This window comes from Podarcis bocagei (genome assembly GCF_964188305.1).
Source record: "Podarcis bocagei genome assembly, chromosome: 6".
In the NCBI taxonomy this organism is placed as follows: Eukaryota; Metazoa; Chordata; class Lepidosauria; order Squamata; family Lacertidae; genus Podarcis; species Podarcis bocagei.
Genome location: NC_138130.1, coordinates 35,226,985 through 35,253,904, shown reverse-complemented (window position 1 = coordinate 35,253,904; position 26,920 = coordinate 35,226,985). Strand labels below are relative to the sequence as shown.

Here is a 26,920-nt window from a genome sequence, read left to right as displayed (position 1 = left end):
AATCAAAATGATCAAGTTTTTTAAGAATGGAAATCATTTATAGAGTATATTCAGAATTATTGTAAACACATTAAGAGTTTAGCAGGTTTAATATAAAAACGTGCAGTAGTAGAATAAAATGTATATGGAACATAGGGGATAAAAATTAAATTGGTTTAATTTGGAAATGCAGTAAAATATGATAAAAAATGAACTACAGAAAGAGGAGGAGGGAAGTCATATATATACAGTAAATGATACATTGTTTGATTTTTTTAGTTTTTCTTTTTTTGAATTTTTGTATGTTGTAAAATTAATTGTATAAATAAAATTATATATAAAAAAGAGAAATATGAACCCTGGGTAAGTGCAATCCCTGAAAGCTCACAACACTCAGAGATCACTCCCAAGTGATTAAAATATTTATACTGCACCACAGTCTAAAGAATACTGTAGATCTCTCTTCAAGCATGATTATCATTATCTGATGAGGAAAGCCTCTTAACAAGCCAGTGTTGCATAATTTTGCTGGCTCTGACGGTGTGGTTTTATGGATGAAAATATCTGCAGATGACAGCTGACTGTTACAAAGCTGTCTGGCAATTGAAGTGAATTTCCTTTTAAAATACCTGTTTTGAAAGCTTAATTTGTAGGTGTGCAGAAGCTAATCCACTTCATTTGATTCAGTGCTTGATCTACAATGCTTGATCCACACATGACATGGAAAATTCTGTATGAAAAACCCAATGGAAGGAGATGGGGTGCTCCTAAACAATATGTTATATTATGAAGCTTTTAAGCTTCATTAAACCTCTCTTAGGTTGATGACGGTATGAAAACACTGGGTAGCCTCGGAGGAAAAAATTTTAGGCCAGGGCCCTTTGTGGACACTGCCTTTCAACAGGGCTAGCCCAAGACATTTTGACACCTGAGGCAAACAACAAATTGACGTCCCTCCCCTCCAGGAAGTGAACACACATTCTTTATGACAGTACAAAGACCCACAAAAAACAATTTTGAAAGGAAAGGTTTCCTGTGGATCCTGCTGCCTGAGGCAGGTCACCTCACCTTGGTTCACCTTTCAAAAATACATAACCCATTTACTTTGTGCACTTTCTTGACATGGAGAAATGACAGTCTTGCATTTTGCCAGTCTGTTCACCTCTAACACGGTTACATTGTCACCCTGCTCTTTTTGAGCCCACTTTGAGGAAAGTTCTGGCAAAGGATAGCTAAAGGAAATTTTAAGGTGTGCAATTTTCCAAATAAATAATACACCTGTTACACCCTGGTTGAATTAACTTGCATTATGTCAAATATGGCCCCTGATAGGTACTATGGACAGCCACAGCCACACCAACTATTTGATTTGGGTCGACTGGGTTAAAGGAAAATAAAGGTAAAGGTAAAGGTACCCCTGCCCGTACGAGCCAGTCTTGACAGACTCTAGGGTTGTGTGCTCATCTCACTCTAGAGGCCGGGAGCCAGCGCTGTCCGCAGACACTTCCGGGTCATGTGGCCAGCGTGACGAAGCTGCTCTGGCAAGCCACTGCAGCGCACGGAAACGCCGTTTACCTTCCCGCTAGTAAGCGGTCCCTATTTATCTACTTGCACCCGGTTGTGTTTTCGAACTGCTAGGTTGGCAGACGCTGGGACGGAGCAACGGGAGCGCACCCCGCCGCGGGGATTTGAACTGCCGACCATGCGATCGGCAAGTCCTAGGTGCTGAGGTTTTACCCACAGCGCCACCCGCGTCCCTAAAAGAAAATAGTGAGTATCATATAATAGTTCAACCTGTCCCTTTTCCAAATCACTGCGGGAAACATCAGATACATTTTGTTTGCATAACTCTTGATCTCTTTATTGGTAGCTGCTTGGTTATCCATTGTACAGAAACTGAAAACTTTATAAGATACAGATCTTCCATTATGGTACAAAAATATATGAAATATATTTCTGAAAGAATCACAAATTTACGTACTTGCGAGCTCTATGGCATACTGTTAAACCTGATACATTTCACGATGGAACTCGGACATAAGTTAATGAACACCACTTGCAGCAAGAAATCTCAGTGATTTATTATTAATAAATTTGTATGCCACCCTATATCTTCAGGTCTTCGGTTTCCATAGAAGTTTTAAACTCTTGACTTTGCATGACTATGGTAAATATTTTGTTGATGTGATCCATCTTTTAGCATTGTTTTTGAGTTTTTAACCTTCTTCACAGGTGTATGTATTCTTTCCTGGTTTCTTTCTGCATCCTGAAAATCCAGTGACAATTGTTACAAAACATCAAGTTCTGTTACAAAATAGCAAGGGGGAATGCTCTCATATAAGTAAAGTAAGCGTTGCAGCCTTCACCTATTGGAAAGTGAAAGCTCTAAACTTTGTACCCTAGAATAATCCCATTGGAGTTAAAGGGGACTGTCCATTTGAAATTTTCTGACTCCAAACAGTAGGATCAACAAAATGACTCACCCTCTGGTCCAAAATTACACCGTTCAGATAAAGAAAGCTTTGACTAACTGGGAGCGGATTTTGTGTGACCAAACTAAATTCCTTTGGCTAATTATCTATGGCCTTTTAAACTGTCTTTGTTACTATGTTACATATTTTTATGTTTATATATTTTATATTTTATATTTTTATATCACCCAGTGACCCTTGACTGAAGGGTGGTATCAAAATTTAATAAATATTTGTGTGTGTGTGTGTGTGTGTGTGAACTGCTTTAAGGTTTTATTTACAAGCAAGCAGTGTACATTTCCCATGAAATAAATAAATAATAAGTAGACTCAACTGGCATCAAGTTGTCAGGGACTGGACAGAGGAGGAATGGTGGAGACCGCTTCTCCCTCCTCCTGAACCTTCCAGAGAAGAGGAAGACAGTATAGATTTACAGCGGTGGTTTGCGGAAGGTAACGGCTCAGAAACAGATGAGGGGCAAAGTTGGGGAATAATGGAAGAGGAAGAGGAGGAGGAGGCAGAGCCAGAACAGCTGGCTGACACATTATTACTAGAAAGCATTCCAGACACTCCTTCTCCCAGAACCGGGTGAACATTGAAAGTAGGAGAGCAAAGGGCTTGGAGGCAAATGGCCCTAAGCAGCCACCGTAGGGTGGGTGCTGCTGCTGACAATTGAGGAGAGAAGAGAGGGGGTGGAGATTACTCGGAGCAATGCCATTACTCCAAGAGGCTGCATTTCTAAGCCTCTCTCTGTGAATATTGAATAAAAGACATTGGTAACAACTTTCCTTGTCTATCTGTTCCTGGCAGCCTACCGTGGGGGGGATCGGATTCCCTGATACCTGACACAGGTCTCCATAAATCTTGGAAACTGGAAGAATAAGCTGTTTTTGTTTATTAAACAATGATTATTTTTTTTAAAAAAAAACCCATATATATTTCTGAATACCAAGGATGTTGTTTAATGTGCAAAAAACCATTTTTGATTGCCTTGTTTCCCAAACTGATAGAGGCACTTCTCAAACCTGAGTTAGCCACTTAGGCAGAATGATAGAGACTCCCTGAGTGAGTGCTTGTGGGCCCTGCTTTTGCCACTTACCATCTGGCTTGGGGCGGGGCCTGGGGCCTCATAAGGACAGCGTGCTGCTTGCGGCCTGCTGCCCAGGAAGACTCCCTGAGTGAGTGCCTGAGGGCCCTGCTCCTTTCTGCCACTTACCATCTGGCCTGGGGCGGGGCCTGGGGCCTCATAAGGACTGCGTGCGGCTTGCTGCCTGCTGCCCAGGAAGACTCCCTGAGTGAGTGCTTGTGGGCCCTGCTTTTGCCACTTACCATCTGGCTTGGGGCGGGGCCTGGGGCCTCATAAGGACTGCGTGCTGCTTGCGGCCTGCTGCCCAGGAAGACTCCCTGAGTGAGTGCTTGTGGGCCCTGCTTTTGCCACTTACCATCTGGCCTGGGACGGGGCCTGGGGCCTCATAAGGATTGCGTGCTGCTTGCTGCCTGCTGCCCAGGAAGACTCCCTGAGTGAGTGCTTGTGGGCCCTGCTTTTGCCACTTACCATCTGGCTTGGGGCGGGGCCTGGGGCCTCACAAGGACTGCGTGCTGCTTGCTGCCTGCTGCCCAGGAAGACTCCCTGAGTGAGTGCTTGTGGGCCCTGCTTTTGCCACTTACCATCTGGCCTGGGGCGGGGCCTGAAGCCTCACAAGGACTGCGTGCTGCTTGCTGCCTGCTGCCCAGGAGGAGTCCCCTGAGTGAGTGCCTGAGGGCCCTGCTCCTCCCTGCCACTTACCACCTGGCCCGGGGCGGGGCCTGACAGGCCTCACTAGGACAGTTGTTACTGCCGGAGAGGCACAGAGTGTTTTTAAAATGTTTTTAAAAATTTTCTTTGGATTTTTTGTATGTGGGGGGTGGGGGTGGGATGGATGTTTGGTTGGGCTTGGGGAATTATTATTTTTTTTATTTTGATGTTTTTGTAATTTTTACATTTTTTTAAGGTGTTATTTTGTTTTTAGGGGGAGGGTTCAGGGCTGCCGGGGAGTGGGCCCCAGCCCACAAAATGGCTGGGGCATGTTCCACAGGGGGGGATGCACTGGGACAACCGATCTCAGTGATCACGGGTAGGAGGAGGAGTTACGCTAAGACCAGACCATGTCATTACAGAGGAGGCAGGTTTAGTCGTTGTCTGAGGACTATCCCTGCCTCCGGGTCTGGTCCTGTCCGGATGGATACTAGAATCAGCAAGGGATACCCACGTGACCTGAAGGTGCTGCTGTGCAATGCCAGGTCAATGATTCGTAAGACCACTGCCATCCATGACTTGATCATGGATGGAGGATTTGACCTGGCATGTGTAACAGAGACTTGGTTGGATGAAGCAGATGGGCCTGTCCTTGCCGCTGCTTGTCCACCAGGTTTCTCTTACGCACAGCAACCCAGGTCACGTGGGCGGGGAGGGGGGGTTGCAGTGATTTTTAGGAAGTCATTAGTTTGCACCAGGCGTCCTATTGGGAAGACCCAGTTTTCTGAGTGCATGTTCTGGAAGTTGGGCAATAGGGGCAGTACAGGATTCCTTTTGGTGTACCGACCTCCCCGCTGCACCAAGGATTCCCTGCCCGAGCTGCTTCAGGTCGTGGCGGATGTTCTCCTGGAGACACCCAGCCTGGTCGTCCTAGGGGATTTTAACATCCATGCCGACACGACCTTACAAGGGGCCGCTCGGGACTTCGTGGAAAGCATGGCCTCCATGGGGCTGTCCCTGAATAAGTCTGGCCCAACCCATAGCCGTGGACATGCCTTGGACCTGGTGTTTACCTCTATGGATGTTGGTGATCTGACACTAAGTAAAAGCGAAATGAAAGAAGTGCCATGGTCAGATCACTTCCTGGTGCAACTGGACTTCTCTGCGACCCATCCCCTCTGCAGGGAGGTGGGACCAATTCGGATGGTCCGCCCCCGCCACTTAATGGATCCAAATGGTTTCCAGAGAGTGGTAGGGGATGCTTTATCCCATGTTGATGGCCTTTCAGCCGATTCCCTGGTGGCCCGCTGGAATGTGGAGTTAACCAGGGCTATTGACTGTTTGGCTCCGAAGCGCCCTCTCCGATTGCATGGAGCCCGGACAGCCCCGTGGTTTTCCACGGATCTGAGGGCAATGAAACAATCGTTGAGACGGCTAGAGCGCCGGTGGCGGATAACTCATTCCGAATCTGACCGGACACAGGTTAGAGCTCAACGTCGAGCCTACCAAGTGGCGATAGCGACGGCGAAGAAGAATTTCTTCACCGCCTCTATTGCATCTGCAGAAAACAGCAGCAGGAGGCTTTTTCAGGTGGTTCACAATTTAGCGGAACCACCTGCAACATCGGGGCCCAGTACGGGCCACATGTTCTCCTGCAATGATTTTGCAAAGTTTTTTGCAGATAAAATCGCCCAGATTCGGGAAGAAGTAGACTCCACCGTGGGAGCAGGGCCGGGGCGGGAGAGTGCTAGAGTTCTGTCTAGTCAAGTTGAGTGGGATCAATTTCAACCTGTTACCTCCGAGGATGTGGACAGGCTGCTTGGACGAGTGAAACCAACCACCTGTCTCCTGGATCCTTGCCCATCCTGGCTTATAAAAGCTAGCCGGGAAGGACTGGGCGATGGGCTTCGTGGGGTGGTGAATGCTTCCCTCCGTGAGGGAGCCTTCCCAGACCCGCTGAAAGAGGCGGTTATTAAACCGCTTCTTAAAAAACCATCTTTAGATGCGGCCACGATGGCCAACTATCGCCCAGTCTCAAATCTTCCATTCCTGGGCAAGGTGATTGAGCGAGTGGTTGCTGAACAACTCCAGGCACGCCTGGAAGAAGCGGACCATTTGGATCCCTTCCAGTCGGGATTCAGGCCTCATCATGGGACTGAAACTGCCTTGGTCGCACTGGTTGATGATCTCCGGCGGGCTAGGGACAAAGGTGAGAGCTGTTTCCTAGTTCTGCTGGATCTCTCAGCGGCGTTTGATACCATCGACCATAGCATCCTTCTGGACCGTCTTGAGGGGCTGGGAGCTGGGGGCACTGTTATACAGTGGTTCCGCTCCTTCCTCCTGGGCCGTGTTCAGAAAGTGGTGGTGGGGGATGAGTGTTCAGACCCTTGGGCCCTCACTTGTGGGGTGCCTCAGGGTTCTGTCCTCTCCCCCATGCTTTTTAACATCTATATGAAGCCGCTGGGAGAGATCATCAGGAGGTTTGGGCTGGGTGTTCATCAGTATGCGGATGACACCCAGCTCTACCTCTCTTTTAAATCAGAACCAGTGAAGGCGGTGAAGGTCCTGTGTGAGTGTCTGGAGGCGGTTGGAGGATGGATGGCGGCTAACAGATTGAGGTTGAATCCTGACAAGACAGAAGTACTGTTTTTGGGGGACAGGAGGCGGGCAGGTGTGGAGGATTCCCTGGTCCTGAATGGGGTAACTGTGCCCCTGAAGGACCAGGTGCGCAGCCTGGGAGTCATTTTGGACTCACAGCTGTCCATGGAGGCACAGGTCAAATCTGTGTCCAGGGCAGCTGTTTACCAACTCCATCTGGTACGTAGGCTGAGACCCTATCTGCCTGCGGACTGTCTCGCCAGAGTGGTGCATGCTCTGGTTATCTCCCGCTTGGACTACTGCAATGCGCTCTACGTGGGGCTACCTTTGAAGGTGACGCGGAAACTACAACTAATCCAGAATGCGGCAGCTAGACTGGTGACTGGGAGCGGCCGCCGAGACCATATAACACCGGTCTTGAAAGACCTGCATTGGCTCCCAGTACGTTTCCGAGCACAATTCAAAGTGTTGGTGCTGACCTTTAAAGCCCTAAACGGCCTCGGTCCAGTATACCTGAAGGAGCGTCTCCACCCCCATCAGTCTGCCCGGACGCTGAGGTCCAGCGCCGAGGGCCTTCTGGCGGTTCCCTCACTGCGAGAAGCAAAGCTACAGGGAACCAGGCAGAGGGCCTTCTCGGTAGTGGCGCCCGCCCTGTGGAACGCCCTTCCAGCAGATGTCAAAGCGATAAACAACTACCTGACATTCAGGAGACATCTTAAGGCATCTTCAGGGAAGTTTTTAACGTGTGACATTTTACTGTATTTCTGGTTTTTATGGAAGCCGCCCAGAGTGGCTGGGGAGGCCCAGCCAGATGGGCGGGGTATAAATAATAAATTATTATTATTATTATTATTATTATTATTATTATTATTATTATTATCAGGGCAAAGGAAGAAGAACATGGAGAGAGAAAAATCTGTAACCTTACCAAATTTAATTAGTTCACTCCAGTCACTCCATTCTTCTCCAACAGTGCAATACTGTCCAGCTGCACGAAGCTTCAAGATGTATTCTTTATCCTTCGGAAACAAGTGGTAGGTTTTCCCAGTTTTTTTCTTAAAAGGAAGATATTAATCTGATTTATTCCTTTGTAGGTGAAGTTACATGCCAATTTGCACTCAACGATTTGATTTTTTAAATAGTATTAGTGGTGCCCACCCAATTCCACTGTGTAATGTAAAGACGGCTATTTCTCTTGTGCAAAAGCATTCAACAAGCTGCTGCCTTAATTCAGTCACTAGGAAAATACTTTCCCCTTGGAAAATCTCTATAGCTGCCTTTTAAGTAAATATGCTCAGTAGCAGGATATTAATAATTCTTCGGTTTTACAACTACTATTAGGAGATTAGAAGTCGAAACTCAAGAAAAGTCACAATATGTTTGTCTTAAGGGCAAGGGAGAGGAGAACTGTGGTCCTCCCTAGATATACTTGAGTATGCATAGCCAATTCAAACTATGGTCCACAGCCTTACTTCTGTGATTCTCCCAAGCCTTCTTGTGGGGATGGTGTTTGCCATGAAATTTTTATTAAAATGTTTCATTATACCATACATTAAAAAGCAAACTAATCTGAATAAAAAGAAAAAAGGGAAATGAAATAGAAATAATAGAAATAATAGAAATAATAGAAATAATAGAAATAATAGAAATAATAGAAATAATAGAAATAATAGAAATAATAGAAATAATAGAAATAATAGAAATAATAGAAATAATAGAAATAGAAATGGGTGGAGGATACAAAGGCCTCTCTCATAAGCATATCTTAACCTTTGTCTCACACAGAAGGGGGTGGACCCTCCCAGCTCTTACCTGGGAAATTCCCTCTATATGTTCCCAGTCTCCCACCCTGGGAGATTTTCCCTTCTCTGCCTCTTTCACCAGCCATCTATCATTAACCCAGATTAGGTAAAGGTAAAGGGACCCTTTAGGTAAAGGGATCTGTATAGTTAAAGCCATGGTTTTCCCAGTAGTGATGTATGGAAGTGAGAGCTGGACCATAAAGAAGGCTGATCGACGAAGAATTGATGCTTTTGAATTATGGTGCTGGAGGAGACACTTGAGAGTCCCATGGACTGCAAGAAGATCAAACGCATCCATTCTTAAGGAAATTATCCCTGAGTGCTCTTTGGATTTTTTGTATGTGGGGGGTGGGGGTGGGATGGATGTTTGGTTGGGCTTGGGGAATTATTATTTTTTTATTTTGATGTTTTTGTATTTTTTTTACATTTTTTGTTTGTATTGTTTTATTGGTTTTGTTTGTTTCTTTAAGGTGTTATTTTGTTCTTAGGGGGAGGGGCCAGGGCTGCCGGGGAGTGGGCCCCAGCCCACAAAATGGCTGGGGCATGTTCCACAGGGGGGGATGCACTGGGACAACCGATCTTGGTGATCACGGGTAGGAGGAGGAGTTACGCTAAGACCAGACTATGTCATTACAGAGGAGGCAGGTTTAGTCGTTGTCTGAGGACTATCCCTGCCTCCGGGTCTGGTCCTGACCGGATGGATACTAGAATCAGCAAGGGATACCCACATGACTTGAAGGTGCTGCTGTGCAATGCCAGGTCAATGATTCATAAGACCACTGCCATCCATGACTTGATCATGGATGGAGGACTTGACCTGACATGTGTAACAGAGACTTGGTTGGATGAAGCAGATGGGCCTGTCCTTGCCGCTGCTTGTCCACCAGGTTTCTCTTACACACAGCAACCCAGGTCATGTGGGCGGGGAGGGGGGGTTGCAGTGATTTTTAGGAAGTCATTAGTTTGCACCAGGCGTCCTATTGGGATGACCCAGTTTTCTGAGTGCATGTTCTGGAAGTTGGGCAATAGGGGCAGTACAGGATTCCTTTTGGTGTACCGACCTCCCCGCTGCACCAAGGATTCCCTGCCCGAGCTGCTTCAGGTCGTGGCGGATGTTCTCCTGGAGACACCTAGCTTGGTCATCCTAGGGGATTTTAACATCCATGCCGACACGACCTTACAAGGGGCCGCTCGGGACTTCATGGAAAGCATGGCCTCCATGGGGCTGTCCCTGAATAAGTCTGGCCCAACCCATAGCCGTGGACATGCCTTGGACCTGGTGTTTACCTCTATGGATGTTGGTGATCTGACACTAAGTAAAAGCGAAACGAAAGAAGTGCCATGGTCAGATCACTTCCTGGTGCAACTGGACTTCTCTGCGACCCTTCCCCTCTGCAGGGAGGTGGGACCAATTCGGATGGTCCGCCCCCGCCACTTAATGGATCCAAATGGTTTCCAGAGAGTGGTAGGGGATGCTTTATCCCATGTTGATGGCCTTTCAGCTGATTCCCTGGTGGCCCGCTGGAATGTGGAGTTAACCAGGGCTATTGACTGTTTGGCTCCGAAGCGCCCTCTCCGATTGCATGGAGCCCGGACAGCCCCGTGGTTTTCCACAGATCTGAGGGCAATGAAACAATCGTTGAGACGGCTAGAGCGCCGGTGGCGGATAACTCATTCCGAATCTGACCGGACACAGGTTAGAGCTCAACGTCGAGCCTACCAAGTGGCGATAGCGATGGCGAAGAAGAATTTCTTCACCGCCTCTATTGCATCTGCAGAAAACAGCAGCAGGAGACTTTTTCAGGTGGTTCACAATTTAGCGGAACCACCTGCAACATCGGGGCCCAGTACGGGCCACATGTTCTCCTGCAATGATTTTGCAAAGTTTTTTGCAGAGAAAATCGCTCAGATTCGGGAAGAAGTAGACTCCACCGTGGGAGCAGGGCCGGGGCGGGAGAGTGCTAGAGTTCTGTCTAGTCAAGTTGAGTGGGATCAGTTCCAATCTGTTACCTCCGAGGATGTGGACAGGCTGCTTGGACGAGTGAAACCAACCACCTGTCTCCTGGATCCTTGCCCATCCTGGCTTATAAAAGCTAGCCGGGAAGGACTGGGCAATGGGCTTCGTGGGGTGGTGAATGCTTCCCTCCGTGAGGGAGCCTTCCCAGACCCGCTGAAAGAGGCGGTTATTAAATCGCTTCTTAAAAAACCATCTTTAGATGCGGCCACGTTGGCCAACTATCGCCCAGTCTCAAATCTTCTATTCCTGGGCAAGGTGATTGAGCGAGCGGTTGCCGAACAACTCCAGGCACGCCTGGAAGAAGCGGACCATTTGGATCCCTTCCAGTCGGGATTCAGGCCTCATCATGGGACTGAAACTGCCTTGGTCGCACTGGTTGATGATCTCCGGCGGGCTAGGGACAAAGGTGAGAGCTGTTTCCTAGTTCTGCTGGATCTCTCAGCAGCGTTTGATACCATCAACCATAGCATCCTTCTGGACCGTCTTGAGGGGCTGGGAGCTGGGGGCACTGTTATACAGTGGTTCCGCTCCTTCCTCCTGGGCCGTGTTCAGAAAGTGGTGGTGGGGGATGAGTGTTCAGACCCCTGGGCTCTCACTTGTGGGGTGCCTCAGGGTTCTGTCCTCTCCCCCATGCTTTTCAACATTTACATGCGGCCGCTGGGAGAGATCATCAGGAGGTTTGGGCTGGGTGTTCATCAGTATGCGGATGATACCCAGCTCTACCTCTCTCTTAAATCAGAACCAGTGAAGGCGGTGAAGGTCCTGTGTGAGTGTCTGGAGGCGGTTGGAGGATGGATGGCGGCTAACAGATTGAGGTTGAATCCTGACAAGACAGAAGTACTGTTTTTGGGGGACAGGAGGCGGGCAGGTGTGGAGGATTCCCTGGTCCTGAATGGGGTAACTGTGCCCCTGAAGGACCAGGTGCGCAGCCTGGGAGTCATTTTGGACTCACAGCTGTCCATGGAGGCACAGGTCAAATCTGTGTCCAGGGCAGCTGTTTACCAGCTCCATCTGGTACGTAGGCTGAGGCCCTATCTCCCTGCGGACTGTCTCGCCAGAGTGGTGCATGCTCTAGTTATCTCCCGCTTGGACTACTGCAATGCGCTCTACGTGGGGCTACCTTTGAAGGTGACTCGGAAACTACAACTAATCCAGAATGCGGCAGCTAGACTGGTGACTGGGAGCGGCCGCCGAGACCATATAACACCGGTCTTGAAAGACCTGCATTGGCTCCCAGTACGTTTCCGAGCACAATTCAAAGTGTTGGTGCTGACCTTTAAAGCCCTAAACGGCGTCGGTCCAGTATACCTGAAGGAGCGTCTCCACCCCCATCATTCTGCCCGGACGCTGAGGTCCAGCGCCGAGGGCCTTCTGGCGGTTCCCTCATTGCGAGAAGCAAAGCTACAGGGAACCAGGCAGAGGGCCTTCTCGGTAGTGGCGCCCGCCCTGTGGAACGCCCTTCCAGCAGATGTCAAAGCGATAAACAACTACCTGACATTCAGGAGACATCTTAAGGCAGCCCTGTTCAGGGAAGTTTTTAACGTGTGATATTTTATTGTATTTTTGGTTTTTATGGAAGCCGCCCAGAGTGGCTGGGGAGGCCCAGCCAGATGGGCGGGGTATAAATAATAAATTATTATTATATTATTATTACTGGAAGGACAGATCGTGAAGCTGAGGCTCCAATACTTTGGCCACCTCATGAGAAGAGAAGACTCCCTGGAAAAGACCCTGATGTTGGAAAAGATGGAGGGCACAAGGAGAAGGGGACGACAGAGGACGAGATGGTTGGACAGTGTTCTCGAAGCTACAAACATGAGTCTGACCAAACTGCGGGAGGAAGTGGAAAACAGAAGTGCCTGGCATGGTCTGGTCCATGGGGTCACGAAGAGTCGGACACGACTAAACAACTAAACAATAACAACAAAGGGACCCTTGACCATTAGGTCCAGTCCTGACTGACTCTGGGGTTGTGGTGCTCATCTCACTTTATTGGCCGAGGGGGCCGGGGTACAGCTTCCGGGTCATGTGGCCAGCATGACTAAGCCGCTTCTGGTGAACCAGAGCAGCACATGGAAATGCCGTTTACCTTTCCGCCGGAGCGGTACCTATTTATCTACTTGCACTTTGACATGCTTTCAAACTGCTAGGTTGGCAGGAGCAGGGACCAAGCAACAGGAGCTCACCCTGTCATGGGGATTTGAACCGCAGACCTTCTGATTGGCAAGTCCTAGGCTCTGTTGTTTAACCCACAGCACCACCCGCGTCCCTTTAACCCAGATTAGAAGACATCAGAAAGCAAAGTAGATTAAAAAAACAAAACAAAACAGGGAGACACCTAGATAGAACTTCTAGACTGGCCCTATTTCAGAACGTTGTGACCAAATTTTACTATACCGCACATTTATACCCCATTTTTCTTCCAGTATGTAACCCACGGCAACATACACGTGGCTGTCTCATTCCTAAATTCATTCCCCCATGTGTAAGTGTTTATATAAAGTAACAATACTTACTGTTATAATTCCATTTCTCAGTTCATCCTTAAGGGAAAAAGGTAACATTTTTAGTTGGTACTGGTGTCAATTTTTCTTTGTGGTTTTTTCAAAGTATGCTTGATTTCACAAATTCAGCTGGATACTTTAATCAGCAAGGAAGGCAAAAGTTGTCAACAGCAATTGATTACATGTGTCTGTGACTTACTTGTGGGTAGATGGTTTAACTTTCCTCCCAATCCTTTCTTTGCTCCACTGTTTGACATGACAAACAGGATTGGCTTGGGGCATTTTGCTGATGGTAATTCTACACTGCAGCTAGACCCTTTTCTCTTAGCCCATCCATCTTGTTGAATCTTGTTGATTCCTCATGTGCCTCACCAATCCCAGAGTAGCAGTACTGGGTCCTCTGCAAAACTGAATTCTATATACATTTGAAAGCTGGACATATTTCTGAAATATACTCGGAGCCGAGAGTGGATTTCATGCTCTTTATTCAGCTCATAGTGGTGAGGAGGAATGAAAGTTCCCTCCAAATATCTGCTTTATATACATTATTTACACAATGGGCTGCACGTGATTGGCTAATTCCAGGATTCTCCTGTAGGCCAATCAGGTTGTGGATTCACTTCCACCTGGAGCTGGATTGGGTGGCTCCTGCGGACCAATCATACTGCTGCATTGTTCTAGGACCAATCAGACTGCTGCATTTTGGATTCTATTCAACTCATAACAATTTCAGAATGTGAAATGGTCGTCGTCCCCCCCCCCCTTTGGATGTCTAATTGAAATATGCACATGGGACGAGCAAAGATGACAAAAAACAATTCAACGAAGAGAACCACAATGGCCTCTTACCTTTATCTGGTACTTAAAACAGTAATCTGCATTTGTAGTAGCAGTTGGAGGATGTTTCCATTCTACTTTACAATACAATAGCAGTTCACGACAATTCACAGTGATAAATTGCGGTGGGGCAAGTTTTTCTGGAATGAAATAACCCATCTTTTACTTGACGGTAGAGATTACAAGGGCATTAGAGTGGTCAGTCTTCCATCCCTCTCTTAAATATTTTAGATTCACATACACTATGGGTGAGTGTGGCCAGGTTTATAGCCAGGAATGTTATGGTGTGAGGTCATGCAAGGGTACAGGATGGGGGTGGGTGTATCTGCCACTGAAAAGCTGTGATGTAGAAGCAGTCAGATATGTTTTTGAGGTTGTTTAATGATAATTTTACAAGCATTTTAAATTAAAGGCCTATTGCAGGGTTGCACGACATCTGACTCTCCAGATGTGGTTGGACTCCCAGCAGCCCCAGCCAACCTAACCTGTGATCAGTGGCGATGGGAGTCAGAATCTAATATTGAGGCCACATTTTCCCATCCCAGATTTATAGCTATATCAAAATTTCTAGTACTGCTGGCAGAAAAAAGTAAACCAATATACTCCACCCTCTCTTACCATAATCGAAAGGCCAGGCTTGGTGATCCAAAGTCTGAATTGGTGATTCTTTGCTTGAGCCAGTCACCTGGAGGGTAATATGATTCTCAGGAACTTTCATATTAGGAAAATGGCACCCAACATGTCTTCCAAGTTCATTATTTTTGTATTGGGGACATTCAATGCTTTCTCCATCGTTTTCGCTGCATGCAAAAATATTTTGTTAAAAATCCAACCAGGAGTAGCATACTCTAACCATTCCCTTCCCCACCCCCGTTTAACAAATGAAAATGAATTACAAATATATCAAGTTGAGAAAATACTGGACGTCATTAGGGGCATTCCTGCCAGCTTCCCAAGTGCAATCCATTGAGGTAACATGAACTGTGTAAATGACACAGGATAAATTTTCAGCTGATGTCCCTTCCAGTCCTGGGGAGAAAAATTAGGAAAGATCATGTTTAGTAACATGCATTGAAATGCTCAGAGTACTTTTATCATCATCTCATATATGTGTCATCCATGTGCATGAGTTTGGTTCTGAGTCTGAGTAGCTGCATGCAGGGGTGAAGGAAGGGGGGTGCGGGTAGGTGCGATCTGCCCAGGTGTCACCACTGAGGGGGGTGACAAAATGCTGGGTGGCATTCACTGCAGGGCCTGCAGCGCTCCCGAGCCACACGTCTCTCCTGGAAGTGGCACGGTGGCTTGGGCACCCGCAGGCTCCGCTCGGCCCAAATAGTCTGCCCACTGCCTCCCCCTCAGCTGTAGGGCAGCTGAGTGGGAGGAGGCAGGCAGACTCCTTGGAGGCCCTGCAGAGCGTCCTGTCCCGGCTGCCCCTGGGTACAGGGCACGCTCGCCACCTCAGGCGCCCGATCGGCTTGCTCCGCCGCTGCCTGCATGGGTTCTTCTGAGAAGAGTTAATGTAAGGTTACCAGACATCCCCGTTTCCCAAGGACAGTCGCCAGATTTACAAATCAGTACCCATACAAAATCCATTGGTTGAAAAGTGTCCCTAGATTCATTGAAAAAAATCTGGTAACCTTAAGTTAATGTGCTCTTCCTATAAGTTTGAATGAGGTTCGACTAAACATGAAGAAGAACTTTCTGATGGCAAGAGCTGTTGGACAATAGAATGGACTACCTTGGAAGGTGGTGGACTCTTTTTCACTGGAGACATTTAACCAGAGATGGAATGACCATCTGTCAGGGATTCTTCAGCTCTTATTCCTGCATTGCAGGGGGCTGTACTAGACGACCCTCGGTGTCCCTTCCAACTCTACATTTCTATGATTCTATGAAAGTGTTTCCTTTTTAAGGTCAAGTGGCGTTTCTCTACAAGTTCCATTACCAATGTTCACCCTAGGGTGTTCTATATTCAATCAATATGAGGTCAGAATGCTAACCCCATATCACACCCCTTGTCACCAGAGTTATGCATACCCTGGCCTCAGTTCTGTACTCAAACATGCTGGTATAGGAATGAATGACTCATATACCTGTATACCGGTATCATCTGTTAAGTATACAGTAATTGGTTTTATTTACACAGAAATGAGCAAATAATGATAGTTTAACATGGAGAATGGATAAATGTGTATCTCTAATTTGGATTTCCCCCCACAGTTTTCTAAAGTACTCTAAGCTCCTAAATGGGACAATAATTACCCATTGAGTGTTTTCTGTTTCTCTAATGTATCCTGTTACTCTGAATGTAACCTTTGAGCATGTGATGAAGTTACTGAGTTGTAAAATCACCATCTTGAAAGAATGGTGGCTTTTAGCCTTTCTCTGGATGCCACAAAGAACAAAAGGATGTAGATGGCTCACCAAGACATCCATAGGCTAAGGCCACTGGGGGCTGGAATGTGGAACAGAGATACAGTTTGGATTTTTGGAATTATCTTTCATTTCTAAGATGCTGAGCCTGTGCTGGACAGCACAAGACATTGCACGGATGTTTTGGATGTATCATTTGATGTATTTTGTTCTGTTTTCAAAAAATTTCTGCAAGTAAGCTTTGAATAATATTTTTACAGGATTGGACAATGTTTATTTCCAAAAGTAGTCAGTTCTTATGCACCCAGCCACTTCTATCTCTCCAATATTAATATCTGCAATATAACCTGCTAATCAACTTGAAAATATATACTTACCCTCCTCCTGTCCAAAGGTTCTGTAGAAAATAGAGTACAACAGAACAATGAGCCGAACTGTGTCAGCAAATCCTAGAGTGGCTACCATGCTATTTTTCTTTTCTTTAAAAGTGGGGAGGAATGAGTCCTAAAGTGAAAGAGGGGGATTTCTTTTATTTCATTGCTTTGGTACATTTTTCCTTTGAGTGGTATCCTGCAAAGCCATTCTGTTATCACGCCGCAAGGACTTTCATTTGTGTAACACAACTGCCTTCCCTTTTCCTGTGCTCTCCTCAAATCTGGGTTGGAGAGTTAGCAAAGCCTCCAGAACAGATTTGTGGGGTGTGTTAGGAAAGGAGTGAAGGGGAGGAGTTCTGTTGTATAAATGAAAGACTTTGTGCAGACTTTCTGTGGACAAAGCAACTCTGATGGCTACTGTGTTTTGTGTTCAGTAGCTTTTATAAAGAGGGTTTCTTTTTAATGTTCTACAATGTTCCCTCAATGGGACATGCAATACTGAAGTTCAGCTTTTTTAAAAATGTTCTTTCTTGTTAGAGCTGGCTAATAAGATAGGTAGATAGATAGACAGATAGACAGATAGACATGATAGATTACGGTATTTACCAGGCAGTTTTCTTATCATGTGTTTCTCCCCCTAGTATTCTGCTGTGCTTGCTATCTTTTATATGAAAATGTCATTTATAAATATTTGAATATAAATAAATACATTGATGGGGACTGCTCATGTGAGCAATGAAGCTTTGGAAAGAAATACTCATAGAACATGGCAGTAACCTCCCCCCCCACACAAGCAAGGACCAAATGAACCTGAAAGCATTTCCCCAACATGAAACTGCTGCAATCTAAGGGTACAGAGAGTGTAGAACTTGCAACTGAAGAGTTTTGGCAGCTTAGAGGATTGGTGGATGTGTGGATGTTTGAGGCCAGAAGGATGGCAGGGATGTTGAGACTGACAGAACAGATTGAAACACCTGTTTGGGTCTGTGGGAATATTCTGGAGGGCCAAAACAATGGAAGCTTGAAGGGGGGTTGAACTTTGATGATGAGGAATCGAGAGTGGCAAAGACCTGGGGTGGGACAGGACTGGAGACTGCTGCCATGCTGATGGAGGGATTGGGCACTTAGCATATGGAAGGTTAGCAGATAGGGATTGGGTGGTGGGGTTACGGGAACTACTCTTGCTGCTGCCCACCCCTTCTCCACCAAGCTTGTCGTAAAGGTTGTGAATGTAGCCCCTTTTCTGCTGAGTGGGGTGTTATTCTTACCTCCTCCTCCTCATATGGGCTCAGAGAGATGTGTAGTTGAGAGAAGCTTTGGTAGTGCACTTGCAAAGTGTGCTTTACTGAGAAAACGAGGGTATATATGTTGTTCTCATGAGGAGTGTTGCATCAGTCTTTCATGAATTTCCTTTTTCGCTTCCAATCCCATTGCACAAGGAAGTATAATGGAGCGCTTTCTTTTGGTGACTTCCTTATGTTTTTGATGGTGCATGAAGAATAATTCACCCTAAACAGGCCCACTGAACCCTAGAGAGGTCCTTGCCAAAATGTTTTGCTGATGGTGATTTTAAGGTTCATGAAGAATAACACGCACAATAAATAACCCAACTGAGTTAATACTTCACCTAATGCTTTCCTTATAATAGAATCATAGAACCATAAAGTTGGTAGGTGCCTCTAGTCCACCCCCCTGCAATGCAAGAATCTCAACTAAACCCTACAAGACAGCTATCCAACCTCTGCTTAAGAACCTCCAAGGAAGGGGGCCTCCTCTCCATTGAACTGGCCACCTTAAACATGCCTACATTTTTCTGATGAAGTGATTGAACACATAGGGCTCAGTCTGAACAAAGGTGAGGTGCAAAGGCTTTCATATGAGTGAGCACAGTGGTGGTTGTTGGAGGTACCTTTTCCACATGGTTGGGACCTGAAGATGAGGTGGCAACATGTCTGCACCATTTTGTGGTCCTTTGTCTTTTTTCTACTTTCTCAGTTGCATTCATTTTATTACTGATGCCCACAGCACTTTCTCAAAATTTCAATTGTGCCCACAGGCTCAAAGAGGTTGGTGACTGAACTATTGTTAGCACTTCAGTGCGGAAACGTTTCACAGAGTTTGAGTGGGACTATAAAAGAGAAATTTCTTGCTAAAAGTTAAAGTTCATGGAAACACAGCAGAAACAGCACCACTTGTTTTAGCCAAATAATTGTGGTATTTCCCTTTGTGTGTGTACTTATCTCTGTGGTGAGGGGCATCATTAACTGATAAAATAAGAACAGACAGTACTGTATCTGGAAAGCTGCTCTTACACAAATCTGTTTTTAAATTGTGTGTGTGTGTGTGTGTGTGTGAGAGAGAGAGAGAGAGAGAGAGAGAGAGAGAGAGAGAGAGCGAGCGCACAAATGTTTTAAAAACCAAACGCCTTCTTGTGGTATTTTACTACTTCCTTCTTTCATTTCTAAGTAAAACTGCATCAATTCTTTGGTAAATATGGAACGCTCTATTAAAACACTTTCAATGTTTGGATTGATCTTAAATGACTTTGGGTCTGATAGATCTTTGTATCATTTGAACTGGCTTGTTCTATGATTCTATTCTTTCTTAAAAGGACACCCGAATTTGAGGATTCTTTCCTCCAAGAAAATAATGTGAGATATATGTATATACGTGTGTGTGTGCACGCGTGCGTGCATTTGTTTGTGTTTGTGTGTGTGTGTGTGGATAGATGATAGATAGATAGATAGATAGATAGATATAATATGAAAAGGCAAAAGCAAAGCTAAAGGGGTGGTAGTTGGGATTCTATGATTTTCTTAAGCCACTTGATGCAGTTTCTGAAGTTTCCATGAGAACTGAATGAGAATGAAGTTCATTTTGTAGTGCATCTTTGCTGTTCACAGTACACTGTGTGTGCTTTGATGTTTTCTTAATTGGTCTTTTCAAGTATATTTTACACTTTATCAGAGAAGCTTATAAAATTAGGAAGGCCTGAAATAAAAATGCCAAGGATGGCAGGGATGCATTGAGGATCAAGCTGTCAATTGAACTGGAGCAGAATCGGTTCCCTTCTGAAGGGGGTGAACTTGAACTTGAACTAATTCCTTTTTGGAGTGAGTGAACTTGAATTGGAACATTTTTTAAAAAAATGAACTTTCAGTGTATTTTAGGAAGTAAACCATACTGTGTTTAGTGGGGCGATTCCTAGGAAAATGTATGTTGCAATAGATACATAAAAGGCTTTGAACACAAATATTTGAAGATGTTCCTCTTCCTTTATCAACTTGCCTATGCTCTGAGAGAGTCGCGGGAGGTCCTTTCCCATGTCCCATCATTAGGGAAAGCACACATATACAAAGGAGACAATATTCTCTGTGTTGGTGCCCCAATTGTGGAATGCTCTCCAAGAGTGGTATGCCTAGTGCTGGCACTGTATTCTTCCAACTGCTGGTTTAAAACCTTTTTATTAACCCAGGCATTGAGAATTATGGTGTATTTAAGCTGGTTGAATAGTTTTATTCCTTTTAGTTTTGTTGCATTGCTGTTGGTTATGTTTTCCATTCTATTTCTTATGCATTCTGCCCTGAAACCAATTTTTAGGTAAAGGTGCAGTATATACCTTTCAAAAACACACACACAAATAAATAAATAAATAAATAAAAGCTGATGTGGTTTTTCTCAGATATCAGAAATGTGTTCTTTATTTGAAAATGCCCCCCCCCCACGTTGATAAAACAGCCTGTCTGCTGTTTAAGCTTTCAAACTTACTACTAAGCACAATTTTGGTCCTTTGGAGATTTTCTGTCTGATTACTGTACGCATGTGAACTTATCGGAGATCACTGATGTTTCCTTTGGCTTCTCAAATTTCTTACTTCAGATAGAACCATCTAGAATCAGCCATCCTGCTGCCTCTTGTCCTTAGCTGCTTGGAGCAAGTTGCATCTGTATAGTCTTTAGAATGAGGCTACCAGATTTTTTTCAAAAAATTTGGGGACACTTTTTTTTTTTTGAAAAGAGAAAAAAAGTTATTTAAAAAAAACTATTTAAAATAATAGTAATTAAGAAGTAATATCTTCTCTTCTGTGGTCTCCTCTGTCATGCAGCCTTTCTCTGGGCCCCGGCCTGCTCTCTTGGAGTGCTAGTTGCCATGGAGTAGGCTCGGGTCAGGCCTGGGCTCAGCCATGTGTCCTTGCCCTCCCGGTGCTCTCCTGCCTCTCCTCCTCAGTGGCGGTGGCAGCAGTGGTGCGGCAAGATCAGGGCTCCTTCTCCTCTCCTCCTTCTCCGTGTTTCAGCCCCGGGGTTTTCCTGGCCCCAGAGCGTCACTGGGCAATCGGCCGGGTGGCTGGGCGCTCTCGCTCCCGGCTTGATTTGGATCACGGGGGGGTCAGCAGTTCCCCCAGTTGACGCGCTGGGCATCCCTGGTTCCCCCTTGGCAGTGGCAGTGGCAGCAGTAGTCTCAGCAGCTCGGAGCCAGCCTGGTAGTGCAGTTGGCTCTGGCTGGCTTCAGGAGCTGCTCGCTGCCATGGCACCCGCCATTTTGCCTCACCAGAAGTCCCCATATGATGTGTCTTGTGCCATTGAACCAATCACACAACATTCATTCCCTGCTAATAAATCTACAACACTTAAAATATAAATCCGGGGACATTAAATGAAATCCGGGGATATTCCAGGGACGGATTTTGTCTGGGGATAGATTTGTAAATCTAGGGATTGTCCCTGGGAAATGGGGACATCTGGTAACCATACTTTAGAATTTCTTCCGCCCCGTTTCTGCTTTCTTACCCTAATCAATCAGATTTTCATCCTATACATTCTATTAAAACAGCATTCACTTATGTTGTTGAGTTTGTTTGTCTGTGTGTACAACAAACCATGCTTGCAGTTGACCACTAGGCACAGGGAGGGACGTGGGTGGGTGTGGAGATCACACAGGGTCCCCGGACGTTTAACGGTCTATTGATCCCTGCACCACCACTGTGCTCGCTTCCCCACTGCCACCAACCCGTTACTCTCTGGTAAAACACTGAGTCCAAACAGTTGTTAAAAGTGAACCAAAAAGACAAGTTTATTTTACAAATATTAACAAGTTTATTGTTTCTCAGATAATATTCCTGTCAGTATCTTAACTTTAGTTTCTTTACCAGCCTATACCTTCCTAATACCTTCTGACTGATTATATCAACAGTTTGACTGACTCCTCTTAACAAATTTTCTCACTCTCTCACACCAGACTAGCCTAGCCCACAGACTTATCTTCTCTGTCTCTTGTAACTCCATACTGTCTTCTCAACCACCCTAGCTCTAACTCTCTCACTCCAAAAAAACCTCTGTGCTAAAACCTTATACACAGTTAACTCTGCCCCTTGGGTTCCCATTGCTTAGTCATTTTACAATTAGTTAACCCTTTCCTTAGGAGGTAAAGTCAGTTATGATTCATTGGGCTAAAGATTTTGGGTATAATATACAGCTGAATGATTGGGAAAAACTATGGAAAGAAGGTTTAAAGTTCACTGCATTCACCTTAAAAGAAAATGTGATGAAAATGATGTATAGATGGTATATTACACCTGTTAAATTAGCTAAAATGTATGAAGTTAGCAACAAATGTTGGAAATGTAAATAAAAAGAAGGAACATTTTATCACATGTGGTGGGAATGTAAAAAAGTGAAAAGCTTCTGGGAAATGATATATAATGAGATGAAAAAAATGTTGAAATATACATTCATAAAGAAACCAGAAGCACTTTTACTGGGCATGGTAGGAAGTGATATAAATAGAAAAGAATGTAAGCTGTTTTTATGTGCAACGACGGCAACAAGAATATTATTAGCACAAAAATGGAAGCAAGAAGAATTACCGACGAAAGAAGAATGGAGGATGAAATTAATGGACAATGCAGAATTAGACAGACTAACAGGAAGGATTCGAAATCTGCGGGACCAGAAATTCACAGAAGACTGGTGTAAATTTACAGACTATTTGAAAAGTAATAGTGATGATCAAACTATGTTTGTAGGTTTGCAAGAAGTTTTGTGAGGTGAATTGTTGGAATTATTGCAAAAATGGATAAAGGGGAGGATGATTAGTTAAGATAATTAAAGGCAATATGAATTTAAGAAGTGGTCAAAACGGGGGATCATCAGAGGTGCTGATGGGAGTCCATAAAACAATTGTACAAGTGGTGAAGTTTTGTGGTATGTATTATAATTCATATGTTAAAATTAATAAAAATTGTTATTAAAAAAATAGTTAACCCTTTCCTTATGAACCCAGTATGATGTCACACACCTAGGAGGGCAAATGCCACAGTGGGGAGTAATGACTGATCTGGTGGGTCCCACAGCAACTTGGATGTGTGGAATCCAGTCGCTGTTCCCCTGACTGGAGCTAGGCACTTGCTATGCCACAGCTAATATCCCTTATGATAATCCCTCTTAAATTATGGATCCTACCAAATGCCTTCCCCTACTAAGCTGTGACAGGGGCACTGGGATACCTAAGAAACTCCATGGCTGAGTTGTTCAAGATATATTTCCAGTTCAGGTTCTTCAGAGGACTTATATTTGACACCCATAGTCACTTAGTAAAAAGGAAGCCTAATCTATGCAACTTTTAAGATCTGTGAGAACAGATTATAATTATCTCACTATTTGCAAATATTTCCTATAGTCATTTCCTCTAGATTTTCATTTTTGATACAAAGCTATTCAGTAGTAAAGATCAGTCCTAGAGAAGTACTGCTGTGGTTTATATTGGTAATAATTTGATCATACACTATATTTCCAGGTATGGGGTTGAGTGTTAAGTCCTCTGCTGCTGTTCTGCTCTGCATCCTCCTGTGGGTTTCTCAGTCATGGGCACCATGTAAGTTAAAATCTGACAATATGAATTTTTAGCACACATACCAGTATTAACAACTCAGTATTAGCAACCATTCACTTTATAATGTACAAAAATTACAAAGACCTGAATGAAATTTAGAGCTAAATCAATTGTAAAGGTTTATTTGAACCAAGTCTTTGTATCACTAAATGTCAGAGGCAAAATTCATAATGTTTGGTATAAAGTAAGCTCAAACAGTATAGTATATATTGCAACTTTCAGGACAGAGCACAATAGTTATGCAATAGTTACGTAAGGTGAAGATCTCATTACAACTACAGAGATCTGTAACATGCAACAAAGATTTTTCTTTAAAAATGTTAAATAAATTAAGTGTTTTCTTATTACTTGGTTTTGGGGTGGGATTTTTTTTGCATTAAAAATTCTAAGCAGCATTACTTATAACTAAAAGCCATGGGAATTTGTGTCTTTTGTGTTCTGGAAGTAGTTCAATAAATGTAATTTAATGTTATATCCATGGTTATTCTTTTTTCTTTTAAATGAATTCTAGAGAAAAACAACAACCTACCATTTAAAAATCACGATTATGATAGGAAATAATGATCTGCTAGTTAATACTGTACAAAATTACATGGATTTCCCTCCCCCCCCCCATGCTTTTCATCTGCAGTGTGGGATTTTTTGCCATTCTTCCTTTCACATTCAGTCTTATTATTCGCTTTGTTTTCAAGGTCTATACCCCATCAATCAATTTAATGGTTCTGAAGACGTCTTAGCAGGTAATGATACAAAAACAGAGCTCTCAGATATATTCACACACACAACCTAGAAACCCTCCTCTTAATCTCCATGCTTCAGCAGAATAGGCTTCTCTTTGGTGTTGCCATTTTAGGACAACTCGCATTTGGACCTGAGCATTCATTCTAGCAGGGACAGGGAGGAATAATCTCTCAGCAGAAGATGCTTGGACATCCTTATCGTATTAAGCAATATCAACCTTGAGCTGTCAAATAATATTGTGTGAAAATGTTACATCAATGGCACTAAATACCTTGGAAGTCCCTCAAGGCTAGAGAAAGAGGAGCATGGAAAGTGCAGTGCCAAAAAAGGAGACCTTTTCTGCTGTGGTGGGAATGAAATAAAGCAAAGAGCTTTTGGCAAATGGCAATTACTATTACCTAGTGAAGTACTTGACCCTTTTCTGGGTGGTCTAATGTATGCAAGTTGTCCAGTATATGCACTTAAGCTTGCTTGGTTATTTTCTAGCCTTATACAATAAATCCAAGCCCAAAGTTTCTCCTTTTTAGTACTGAGAGGTGCAGCAGAAACATGTATATTTAGAAGATCTAACTTGGATGAGACTGATAGCCATTTATTTTGCAGATTATTTTAAACAATTACAACCCTTCGTTTTTGCTAGATGGTTGCCCAGAATACGAAATGCAGAATCTCAATGGTAAGAGGATGGAGATTTCATGGCATGCAAAAAAAAATTTTCCAGGCAGGAACATGACAATGTCTTATAAGTAAGTACTGACAAACAGACTTTCTTTGGATTTCTAGGTTTGAATGCTGGGAATTTTCAAACAAATTGGTCTATAAATGCACCCCCCCCTTTCCCTTTCCTTTCCCTCCCTTTTATCCAAAGGAACTAAAGCATGAGATAGATAAGATTTTATATTTATATTCTGAACTCAAGCTGGTGAGAACATTGATCTGGCTTCCTTCTTATTGCACACATTCACTCTCCATTCCATATTGTTTGGAGGCCACAAATAGCTTTTCTGTTTGGTTGTTGGGAGAAAGCTGTATCCTCAACACTTTTAAAAACCTACAACCTATGGCCAGTTCTGGTGGCCAATTCTAAATGTGCCTGTTGGTTTCACTGGACTTTCTTGTAGCATGTGAGGCTCGGTGTAATTTGCTCAAACCATCTTGCTCCGGTGAGTAACCTGGCCACTGAATTCTGCACCAGCTGAAGTTTCCGAACCGTCTCCAGAGGCAGCCCTATGTATAACGCATTGCAGTAATCGAACCTTGAGGTTACCAGAGCAGTAGTTAGGCTATCCCTGTCCAGACAGGGGCATAGCTGGGCCAGCAGCCAAAGCAGATGGAAGGCACTCTGGACCACTGAGGCCACCTGAGCCTCGAGCAACAACAAAGGATCCAGGAGTGCCCCCAAGCTATGAACCTGCTCCTTGAGAGGAAGTGTAACCCCATCAACAGCAGGCAATCTCTCACCCATCCAGTCTAAGGAACAACCCACTAACAGTGCCTCAATCGTATCTGGACTGAGCTTCAGTTTGTTGGCTCTCATCCAGTCCACTACTGAGGCAAGACCCTGGTCCAGCACTTCCACTGCCTCACCTGCAGATGTAAAGGAGAAATAGAACTGAGTGTCATCAGTATACTGCTGACAACATACTCCAAACCTCCAGATAACCCCACCCAGCAGTTTTGTGTACAGTAGATGTTAAACAATGCAGGGGGTAAGATTGAGCCCTGCGGAACCCCAGACTGAAGGTTCCAGGGGGTTAAAAGCATTCCCCAAGCAACAACTTCTGGGAATGACCATCCAAGCAGGACTGGAACTACCACAAAGTGGTGCCACCCATCCCTAATTCGAACAGTCACTCCCGAAGGATAGTCGGTGGTATCTAAAGCCACTGAGTGGAATATAGAGCCTCCAGGCAGTGCAAAAAGTACAAGAATAAATGGCTGAGCTGCTGGAATATGTCACACACAACACCCCTCTCTCCTGGCTGGTGGGGCTTTTCATGCTCTCTGGCAAGTTGCCCGTTGAAGCTGCAGAACCAGCAGAGTAAGGCTACCTTGGAACAGGCAAGACTTCTTGCAGTAACCTTGCTATTCACTCTTCTTGCTCTAGATGTAAGCACTGTATTTTGATAACTTAGCGGCAGATGAGCCCTGTTACTATAGAAGACAAGCATCTTTGTGCTGGCTGAACTCTCAGAATTGTAAATATCCAAAACAATAACTTTATTTATCTAAAACGGTGAACTGTTGTAGAGTGAAGCTGTTAATATTGAAGTGGTGGAAATTAAATAGATGGTCAAAACCAGTATAGTTGGAAATCATGTTGTCCCTACCTCAAAGGAACAACACGTGACTTGTAGTTGTCAAATCCTGTCAATTGCCTTGCTTTTTGGAAAAAGTGTTTCAAAGGAGGCCAACTAAACACTACTGCATTCTATTATTTAAATAAAATAAAATAAAATAAAATAAAATAAAAGTATCTTACATTTCATGGACAGGACCTGGCAGGACAGGAATCTGCTCTAGAGTGCAGAGGGCTAGGCAAGGATTATCCCCTTTAAAGCATTTCCAAATATCCTGATTTTCAATGGAAAAGATTTTTGC

General features: G+C 44.6%; 2 protein-coding genes across 3 annotated transcripts in view; one reads left to right on the top strand and one right to left on the bottom strand.

Moving 5' to 3' along the window:
* Positions 1–26,920, top strand: part of CRLF2 (cytokine receptor like factor 2) — a 49,134-nt gene that overhangs the window by 11,488 nt on the left and 10,726 nt on the right. The window contains exons 2-4 of the mRNA XM_081197120.1: positions 23,483–23,560; positions 24,271–24,318; positions 24,960–25,065. Coding sequence (XP_081053246.1) covers positions 23,485–23,560; positions 24,271–24,318; positions 24,960–25,065 — 230 coding nt within the window. The 5' untranslated portion in view covers positions 23,483–23,484. The remainder of the gene's footprint in view (positions 1–23,482; positions 23,561–24,270; positions 24,319–24,959; positions 25,066–26,920) is intronic.
* LOC308589225 (granulocyte-macrophage colony-stimulating factor receptor subunit alpha-like) lies at positions 1,855–17,748 on the bottom strand. Of its 2 annotated transcripts, XM_081198097.1 has the most exons (8): positions 17,501–17,748; positions 16,694–16,820; positions 14,840–14,972; positions 14,562–14,743; positions 13,956–14,083; positions 13,119–13,145; positions 7,712–7,838; positions 1,855–2,245 (listed from the first exon to the last, which is right to left on the bottom strand). In XM_081198097.1, exons 1-8 carry the CDS (start codon positions 17,519–17,521, stop codon positions 2,196–2,198), a joined length of 795 nt encoding a protein of 264 aa, XP_081054223.1. In that variant the 5' UTR covers positions 17,522–17,748; the 3' UTR covers positions 1,855–2,195. The 2 variants fall into 2 exon arrangements, with proteins under 2 accessions (XP_081054223.1, XP_081054224.1); XM_081198098.1 differs by lacking the exon at positions 7,712–7,838.

Bases quoted from the DNA above. Each gene is read 5' to 3' on its own strand.
- LOC308589225 (XM_081198097.1), bottom strand. From the start codon at position 17,521: ATGTTGGGGAAATGCTTTCAG. The intron at 16,821-17,500 runs GTTCATTTGGTC...CTTTCACTTTAG, and splicing joins TGTTGGGGAAATGCTTTCAG to GACTCATTCCTCCCCACTTT. The intron at 2,246-7,711 runs GTAAGGTTACAG...CTGGATTTTCAG, and splicing joins GAGTGAACTAATTAAATTTG to GATGCAGAAAGAAACCAGGA.